We start from the raw sequence: 10,188 nt of genomic DNA, 5'->3' as shown, positions 1-10,188 counted from the left end.
AAATCATATTGAATTCGAATCCAAACCCAAATTAGTATATAGTAACTCTGATTCCCTTCATGGGGAATCTGTGTACCGAACTGAAATAACTCCAAATTTTGTGCAAAATGTCTCAATGTGCTTTCTTGTATACTTGAATCAAGGGGTTACTATGATACCATTGTTAGCTTTTAGAAATGCACAACCATAACCAAGAGAAAAAGATTTGTACAGAGAATGTATTGTTTATTAGTCGAGTCGTTGAATGCATCATCATGAGCCTTTTTTCTATACATCGATTATTAAGTTATCGGAACACCACCTCACATAACCTATATTTAATAATGGGTTATAAAAATTTGCTACAGCCCTCTCATATTAGGACTCATACAACACTTTATTGAGTGTCACAAGTAACAAAATTGACAAGAAGGACTCACATAAGAACTAAATCCCTGTCTAGTCATTGCAGGTCTTCATAGAAAGAGGGCTGTCGCCTGCAAAGAACAAACAACAAATTTCCACAAAAAATTAGTGACCTAACAAATCAAAACTATACAATATTCTCCACTGATGAAATTTATGGAAGACTCATGCATCCACCATCCCACTTCTCGAAGGAGGATAACCATGTTTTGTCATTTAGCACTAGCGGATTTTTCTCCATCAGATTCCTATTCCTCCTCTAACCCATAATTCTCTCCAAAATACTTATCTACAAGTCCATTAGCCATGTTTCGGAGCTCTTCATTCTCATGAAACTGAAATAATTCCATAGCAGCAATCCCATCCTCATTTTCCACAAGCTTTGGACCTCGACCATTGGGCAATGCACGCATAACCTACAAGAAAAATGTGTTGAAAGATAAAAATTATTCACAGTTTATCAACAGAGACCAAATTGAGCTCTTTTAACCAAAAATCAAAGGCATTAGACATAGTAAATTCGGAACTTTACATCTATTTGAATCAAACATATTTGAAATATAGGTAGAAGTTAGAATCATTACAAAGAGCACAAAAGCAAAGATAAGAATACACCCGAATATAAAAGTCATAACATTCATGGAATAGAATTTGTTTCAATTTTTTATATCGATTGATATCATATTTTGATACAGAGAGGTGGTTTCAACTTTATATGTTATTTTAATTCACATTTCAATACAAAAAGGACCTGCTGCTCATCAAAAGCAAAATCTTAAATCCTGTACTACCTTGATGTACACTAGAACTATGGAGTTCCACAGATACCAATCCTTTATACCAATTTAAAAAGCCTCTTTAAAATCCGACTTGCAAAAACAACCATCTCGCTTTTTCTAGAGTTTGAAATTTGTGTTTTGCTGAATGCTAAGATTATATCTTATGATTAGCTGATTTGTTCAGCAGACATATGGAGGAGTCATCATTCTAAAGCATTTATTGCCCGTTTTCAGTAAGATGCTAATCTTCTTTTCCCCAAAATAATGGGTGGGAACAATACCTGATATGATTAGGTCAGCAGCAATTGCTCCAATGTCTGCTATCTAGTAAGTGATGATGACATTTTTCCCCAAAATAATGCATCCTAGAAGGCTTGATAATGATTAGGTTAGTAACAATTGTTCCAATGTCTGCTATTAGTAAAGCGATGATGACATTTGATATGTAGTATTTTTCTTTTTTAGAAATAAATGGAGGGCACCTCTACCTAATTGCAACTAGTGCTGAGATTAGGTCAGAATAGGCCCTTACAAAAGATATTATTGGCATCATTGATCAACAAAAAAACCCGTAGCCCACAAACCTCATCAAATGCTAACCTCTGGAAAAACTCAGAACCTATCAAAAAGGATATCCCAAATACCTTCTAGTTAATGGCTGAGTTTCAAAAACAACACTTCAAAATTTCTCAAAACAGGGAAATCACTCGCACACAAACTGTTGAGCATGCATATACACACACATCATTTTTTGTCAATGATAAACAAATGGATAGGAACAGAATCAATGTTATATGATACGATAGGCAAAATGTCAGCCATGACAGAGTATTGGGAAGACACATGAATTGAAAAAAAAAAAATTGTGATAGAAATAGAAGTTTTTATACAGGAAAATGCTTGGAAATAATTGCCAGCTAGTTCCAGCTGTTTCCGTGTCATTTCCATATCAGAAATGTTGATTGTACGGAAATCCATGCAAACTGTTGTGTTGTGCTTATATATTATCTTTCTAGAGTGTTTGAAATGCCAAAACCTTCACAGATATTGGCAATAATGTATGAGAAGTGCATGAAACCTTAAAACCAGACATTTACAAATCTTGCTACAATGTTGATCTGCAAAGACAAAATCTGAGTTGTCTGATTCCATTAATATTTTCTAGGAATAGCTTGAAAACTCCATCCATCCCCAAAATGCATCTCCTAGTCCTCCCCTCTCCCCACTCAACCACTGTGAAACATAGGAATCAAGCCATTGAAGAGCAAATTTTGTTAGTGACGTGCAGAGAGGGGCAAGGACTTGAACACAAAGTGTTTTAGTTGGCAAGGAGCAGCTCAAGAGACATAATAGAAGCCGGTCTCCACCTTACCTCACTTATATCAGGTCAGGTTCCTCTGCAAGCATCTAATTCTGTGCTTGTTCTGTGGTAAAAAATGAGCACAAACAACTCATAATGCTGCAAGATTATAATAATGAAAGAAAATTGTTAGGCAGCATTACACCACTAATATCACCATGAAGGCATCCAGGCAGAAGCAAGGGCAATTTGAAATAGCTACACTTAAATGATGCTGCCAAAATATTTCATGTGGACATAAAGCTAAAAGATTATCAACACACTAGAGACATTTATAGATCCATAGAACAGGGATGTCACAAACCTCCAATCTGTCTAAATTTTTCTTTGTGAACTTGAGTCCCTCCCAAGTCTGTTTCGCACCTGATATTGTAAAAAAAAGTTACAACAGTCTCCATGCCCTGAAATCAGTCAAAACACAATCAAATTTTGCCCAAACTTTCTCCAACTTCTGACATGCCTTCTCCAACTCCTGAGAGTCCTATCAAGCTTTGATAAGGCTTCAATAACACCTCACAAACCACAGTAAACCTTTTCCAATCCTTGTCCATCCTTCTGCAACTAATCCAAAACTTGTGCAAGCTTTTGCAACTCATATGCAATCATCAAGACACCTCTATAATCATCAGGACACCTGTAATACTTTTCCAATCACGAGGAAACATCCTACATCCATGACCCAGCTAGGCACATCAATTTTGCATGCATACCAACAGTCTCATATTGTGACAAAATCATGATGAAATGATGTAACAAAATTGTGACAAAACCATGACAAGTTGTTAAGTTTTGGTATGTTCTATGCTAAGAGCAATTTATTTCAATTTTTCCATTTAGCTCAATATCTATTCCAGATTAGCAATCACATCAGCATCATACTAAATTGCAGATAGAACATAAACATAAACATCAGAAGACAAGCCAAGACAAGAGGACACAAGATGTAGCGCCGGCCAAGGAGAAACCCCAATGTGGGGAAATCCTTGATCAATTCTTCTTATATGTTCTTCAAAAGTTCAGTAGAGAGAGAGAGATAGTACATATACATCAGAAATCAACATTTTGACTTGTCATAATAAGAGCAGAGATCATCTCTAAGAAGATGACACATGAGGTAGCTTAACTGAACTCAGTTGAAGGCATGTTGCTTCAACTGATCCTCCAAGGTGACTCCATCACCATGTTGTACCTATCACTGTGCTGCACCATGTTGTACCATCATACCATGTCCATCATCACTGAGCTGCACCATCACTGAGTTGTACCTCATCATGATGTACCCAACATGCTGCTCTTCATCATCATGCTGCACTATGCATCATACTACACTAAGCATCACTGTGCTGCACCACTGTCATTGTGCACTATGCTGCACTATTCCATCACTGTGCACTACGCTGCACCATCATACTGCTGTAATATATGTTGTACCCCATTACATCATGTTGCAGCATTCATCATCATGCTGTCTTCAAACTAAGACACCAAGGTAGTCCTAGCTATGGTGCTATGGTCTGCGGCCTAGCACATAGCAATGCTGAAGAGAATGTCTTCGAAACTTTACTGTCATCAAACCATGAAAGAGTGCAGACATATATATATATATATATATATATATATATATATCACAGGTATACAGGCATATCCAAATACTGTCCTTGTCTGAAGTCATACCTCCAAGAGATTGTATATAGGATTGTTGTAGATAACATCCACGGCGAATAGCCTTCCTACTACAGCTCTCCTCCTGTACCTACGGCCCACACAAACACATAGATAACCCACCTTAAAACTGCCCCACAGGCCTGTGTTATCCTCTGTTGAAACTCGGCCCTCAAGCCAGCTCTTCGGCCATCTAACAACAGCTCGGATATCCTTCAATGAGCCCTAAAACAGTCCCCAAACTGCCTCGCTGTCTTTGCCTCTTTGCTACATCTACAACAGAAAATTCTGCTCCCTTGATCGAGTTCTCTTTCACCTACAACGAGCTCTTATTGAGTGCTACACCACTTCCCTTCTTATTAGGGCTTCTTCATGGGGTACTGTTAGGGCAAGGGCTGTCCTCCATGACAGCGTAGAGTATTAGGAACCCTTCCATAACAGCGTATAGGATTAGGGCATTCCTTCCATGACTGCGTTTTAGGGCATCATCTCAATGACTGTGTTTTAAGGCATCATCTCCATTAGGGCAGCATTGTCTCTTAGGATCTCTCCTACCACCAAAACCCAAGACAAGTGGAGAGGATGAGATCACAAGAAGTGTGTGTGCAAATGACCTTCAAGGCACCTCTATTTATACTAAAACGTTGAGCACAAGTGGGGGCAATTTGGTTGCTGGCCAACCTTGACAAATTGTCCCATAATGCAAATAAATTCATATCTCCATGAATACTTGTCGGAATCAGATGATCTTTAGATCAATCCTACACCTCTCGACGAGAGGAATCCATGAAAAATATCAGCTGCCATAAATAAGATGACCCACATGGAGTTTGGCCCTAGTTGCCAATTTTAACACTCCCTCTCAACTAGGGAGAGCTCCATCCGCTGATCCATCTACCAGACTGTACTATCTTTTCCATCAGTGCCCTGCACTACTCAGCTTTGCTGAACCATGAAGAAGAAGAATTGATCGAGAATGTCTCATACCATTCTCTACTCACCCGAAGTCAGTTCCAAACAAAGAGAGTGTATCATATCACTCTTACTGATCCCAAATCAGTTCCAAAAGAAAGTGAGTTATATCACTTTTATTGACCCAAAGTCAATTCCAAAAGAGAGTGTCTCAAACCACTCATACTAACCCGAAGTCAGTTTCATTGATCCCAGATCAATATCATCCTAGCATAGGGAGTATGATAGATACACGATGCGTCCATCGGTACTACTATGGTCCCTATCCTCATTTCTCTACATATTGGCCAGATCAGAGGTACTTCCCATGAGTCCCAGACTGTATGGGTAGGATGTCTCAGCAGGAGAAGGATGAACCACTCATCCTGCCTACATGTCGCATGGGGTATCCCAGGGGAAGGCTGAACCGCTCACCCTACCTACATGTCGCCATGGGGTATCCCAGGGGAAGGCTGAACCACTCACCCTGTACACAACAAATCACTAAGGGAAGGCTGAACCACTCACCCTATGATTTTGTGTCTCTGCAAGAGAAGGATGAACCACTCATCCTGCCTACATAGCAGACCACTAGGGGAAGACTGAACCGCTCACCATATGGTTGCTCATCGCTCCACGATGTAACCCCAAGCCCCCCGGAGCTCCCAAAGCTCAATGTCCATCTCATACAGGACCTTCAGGAGAGAGTCTCTCCATGATACCTAGTCGTTCTCAGAAAGTCACAAATTTGACCTTTTGTCGCACAGATTGTCACGACAACGCTCAGACCGAGGGCTGTCACCCTGATCCCCAATCTCTCCGTTTAAGCTGTCTCCCGAGGCTAAGGGGGGTAGACCCTATGGGATGAATGAAGACCAACTGTGGACCAGTTGGGTTGGGAGACACAGCAAGGCAATTTAGCACCTGATTGATTTTAGAAATCAATGTACCAGTGCCTTACGGAGTTAATGATTAAATGATTATTTATTAAATGTTGCAGAAATATAAACCTTGTAAAACAATCATTTATCATCAAATATCCCAAGCGATACAAGCTATTCAATAAACTCAACGGTTTAATAATGATCCAACAATTAAATTTCTAAAGATTGAATGCTTTAAACAACCATACAATTTAAATGCTAACCGATTACCGCTTTCATATAGCTAACTTTAGATAAATATTTAAGCACATTTAACTATAGAAAAGCGGAACATAGATACCACGAAAGACATCAAAAATATTTTCAATTTTTAGTTAATTTTTTCAAAAAAAAAATATTTTTATATATTTATAAAATTTTAAGTCAAAATAAAACAAAACTGAAATCCTAAATAAAAATAAGATATAATCTAAAGTAAAGTCTAATCTAAAATCTAAAATTTCACTCTAAAACTAAATAAAAGAAAACTAAAACAAAACAAATTCTTTATGCCCTTTGTTATTTTTAAATTTTATGATTTTTTTGATATTATTTTCAAAATCAAACTTAAACAAAACTAAACTATAACATATCTAAAGACTATATGCTAAATAAAAATTAAAACGAGATCTAATATATGCAAAAAGTGAAATTTATAAAATCTAAAAATTAAACTAACACCTAACAAAATATGAACGCTAACTAAATACAATTCAAAAGCTAAAAATCGAATTTTCTTTTATGGTTTACTGCCTACGCATAAAAAAACCCAGACCCATCATAAAAAAATCGAATAATCTTACCTATGCTGTATTGTTTCAGCATTTTTTTTGCGTTGTGTGGGCGTGTGCAGGTTGGATAGCTCGACGAAGGGAGTAAAAATACGCAGGTGATGGAGCTGGTTGCGTGGAGCGAAAACTTGATGAATGGATTCGATGGAAGGGGTAGCGTGAGGAGCTGTGCAGAGGAATAGTGTGAGCAAGAGGGTAATGAAAAATGCGTGGATATATGTTTGTTAATGGGAAAGCTTTGCGCAGGGAGCTGAAGACTGCATGCGAGGATGGCAGCGTGGAAGAAAGGATAGTGAGGGAGAAGGCTGCAGCGTTTGAGCGTGTGATGGAAGTTGTAGGAGCGAATTGCGGGTTGAGGTAAAACGCAATTTGGGTAGTGAGGAAAACAGTGGGCAGCGTGGAGGTTTTTCTTTTTTTGAAAATCTTTGCCAGCGAAAAATGGTAACAGTGTGGATTTATTTTGCAGGTTTTGGAGTGGAGGCAGCGTGAATAGAAAAAACTAAGACAGCGATGGCTGGTGGCAGCAAGTTGATGCAGCTGTGCATGAAGAAATTCTCCAGAAAACCTGTGAACCGTTAATTTTTCTGCAGCAATAAAATGCCAGGCAGCAGTGAAAAATGAAAACGCAGTAGCAAACTCGTAGTCTAGAAACTTAATTAAAATTTTGAATCTTTCCTGCTCCATATTGCCTGATGGAAACCCTAAAAAAAAAAAAGTGTACCTACAACCTACAAAAACCAAACACCCACAAGTAAAATGTGCAAGAAACAAAATTAATAATGAAACCTTAAAACCCTAGCTAAATAATTACAGTGTTTACAAATTAAAGGCTCTAAATAGCCAGATTTGCCATTATGCCACAGAAATATTTTCAGAATTTTAAACTTAATGTGAGGTGCTTCAGAAAACCCTTCATGCATTTGCAACAAAAATTCTCATGATAAGCCCGGGATTAAAATTGGCTGGGCTCTTTCAGAAAATGCAATCCGAGAGTTGGCTAGTTCAACCGAGAACTTCCCCTAACACCCGATAAACTCAAAACTAAAGATATCCTGCGCGGCTTAAATCAACCATTAACATAGAGAGAAAAAACAATAGTGAAATTCAAATGAAATGGAGATACCTACCATTATATTTCAGAAATTAAACTATCATTCAAACCCCAGAAATCAGACAAGATATCTGTGCCTAAATCAATCTTCATCAAGCTATCATCAATGGCTAAAAATAAAATTATGCAGAAAAATAAAACATCTTACAGCATTTCTAGAAGAGTAACACCAGCAAGATTTTCAACCCCAAAGTCTTTCTTTATTGCACAAAAAATGACTACAAGTGAGCTTTCTTTAGCACACCCTATTTAAAGGAAAATTTCCCAACGGCTAGTTCGAGTGATCCATGTAAAAATGATCTCGACCGTCGATTAGGATCAAAATTTCTTTTAATCTCATCCGACGAAATTTTAAATGCATTTTAATATATTAAAAAATAAAACTTTGCATTTATTTCCTCAAAACTTTGACTTATTATTATTTTATTTTTTTAAATTTTATTTATCTTTTTTTTTATTTTTATTTATTTTTTAATTTTTTAATTTTAATTTTATTATTTTTTATTATTTATATTTTTTTATTATTTTTATTGGATCCTCAAACTTAGCCTTCGGAAAAATCACCTAGGACCTAGGACTTATGAGGGGATTAAAACATTTTCTAACCCTCAAGACACTTTACATCATGACTTTTACAATTTTACATCTCAAGGGGGAAAACCCATTTGACATAGACCCTCATAGACCACCCAGTTCTGCGACACAAATATAATCTAGCAGATCAAGCAATTTGTAATAACCTAACCAAATAGTTAGAGTTATTTCCAAATTACTTTTACATAGACTCGAAGCACACTAGGATTCCCCTAAGATTCTAATGACAAAATCCATTTCGGCTTTGGGGTTAGGCTGAAGGAAAACTCTGCCGATCATGGATCAGTGAGACAAAAAACCTTCCGGAACGTAGATTATCACTAGAAAATTAGGTTTGCCTAGGCAATTTACATACATGACTCAGATTTGCTAAAATTATTTACAATTTACACATGCAGACTGGGTTTACAACATAACATGATCGGGCTGATGATGACAGTCAAATGGCATGGACATATCGATCAAGCGCTATCCCTTTTGCGAAAAAAGGGCGTGTACTGCTATGGGTAGTTGACACATAGTGGTCAACATGACCTTTCCCAGGCGCTTCATCTAAATATCAGCGACCTGCACATCAGTTCCAATACGCAGGAACCTTTTTGCCTTGTTGTACCATATCCCAGATAAAATGGTCCCTGATGTCTATATGCAAGGAGCGATCATAGAACATGGGATTCCTCAACAATCGAATCCCCCTCTGGTTGTCACAGAAGATCACAATGGTATCCAGCACGTGTCCAAACAGCTCACTGAAGAGCTTCCACAACCAGACAGCTTCATAGGAGGCCATACCCTTAATTATGTATTCGGCCTTAGCGGTGCTCAAAACAACTGTCTTCTGCTTCCTACTCATCCAGGATATTGAAGCAGAACCCAAAGAGAACTAGCACCCTAAACTGCTCTTGGGATCCTCCACACTGTCTGCCCAGTCAGCATCAAAATAATCATGCAGCTTCACATTTCCAGCAGTGTATCTCAATCCATGAAAGATTGTGCCCTGAAGATATCTCAAAAGATTCTTGGCACCAATCCAGCAAGGCTCAACCATATATGAGCTCAACATGCTAACTGCAAAACACATATCTGGATGGGAGTTCACCAAGAACATCAATGCTAGTATGATTTTATGAAACTCAAAGGAATTTCCCAAATCAGGTTCGCTATCATTACCACATAACTTCTTAAATTTAAGCTCCATTGAGGTAGTCACAGGCTTGTAGTTTGCCATTCCAAATCCGGAATTCAACTCCCTCTTAATTTTGCAAATGAGAGGGTCTGCACCTATCAGAAAGAGGTCGTCCTCATAAGGTGCCAGTATGAGAGGTCTATCATCCACAATCTTCAAGCAATGGTTTGGATCGGCTTCACTCCTAGTGAATCTTAGCTTCATCAGATAGCTATCAATCCTCTCATATCAAGCTCGGGGTTCTTTCTTCAAGCCATAGAGGGCTTTCTTCCACCTGCATACATGAGATTCCCGATCATGAATCTCAAACCCCTTGGGTTGTTCCAAATCTGTTGACTTGCTATATGAGGGGAATGGTCCCCTTGTCAGTTTTCCTTCGGTTCAAACATGTACCTTCATGCTCTCTTGAATTCAAAGATCCTTGTC

At 38.1% G+C, this 10,188-nt stretch overlaps 1 protein-coding gene across 2 annotated transcripts in view; it reads right to left on the bottom strand.

Annotated features, from left to right (window-relative positions):
* Positions 1–204: 204 nt before the first annotated feature.
* LOC149209136 (importin subunit alpha-9-like) overlaps positions 205–10,188 on the bottom strand; it is a 279,111-nt gene continuing 269,127 nt past the window's right edge. For both annotated transcript variants that reach the window (XM_089396297.1, XM_089396299.1), the window contains exon 11: positions 205–821. In XM_089396297.1, the coding sequence (XP_089252423.1) occupies positions 654–821 (168 nt within the window). In that variant the 3' untranslated portion in view covers positions 205–653. The remainder of the gene's footprint in view (positions 822–10,188) is intronic.

Source organism: Pinus tabuliformis, chromosome 1_2 (assembly GCF_031772625.1).
Source record: "Pinus tabuliformis cultivar Carrire ecotype Pingquan chromosome 1_2, CPIR1, whole genome shotgun sequence".
Classification (NCBI taxonomy): domain Eukaryota; kingdom Viridiplantae; phylum Streptophyta; class Pinopsida; order Pinales; family Pinaceae; genus Pinus; species Pinus tabuliformis.
The sequence above is the reverse complement of the archived record's forward strand: the minus strand, read 5'-3'. Positions and strand labels throughout refer to the sequence as shown.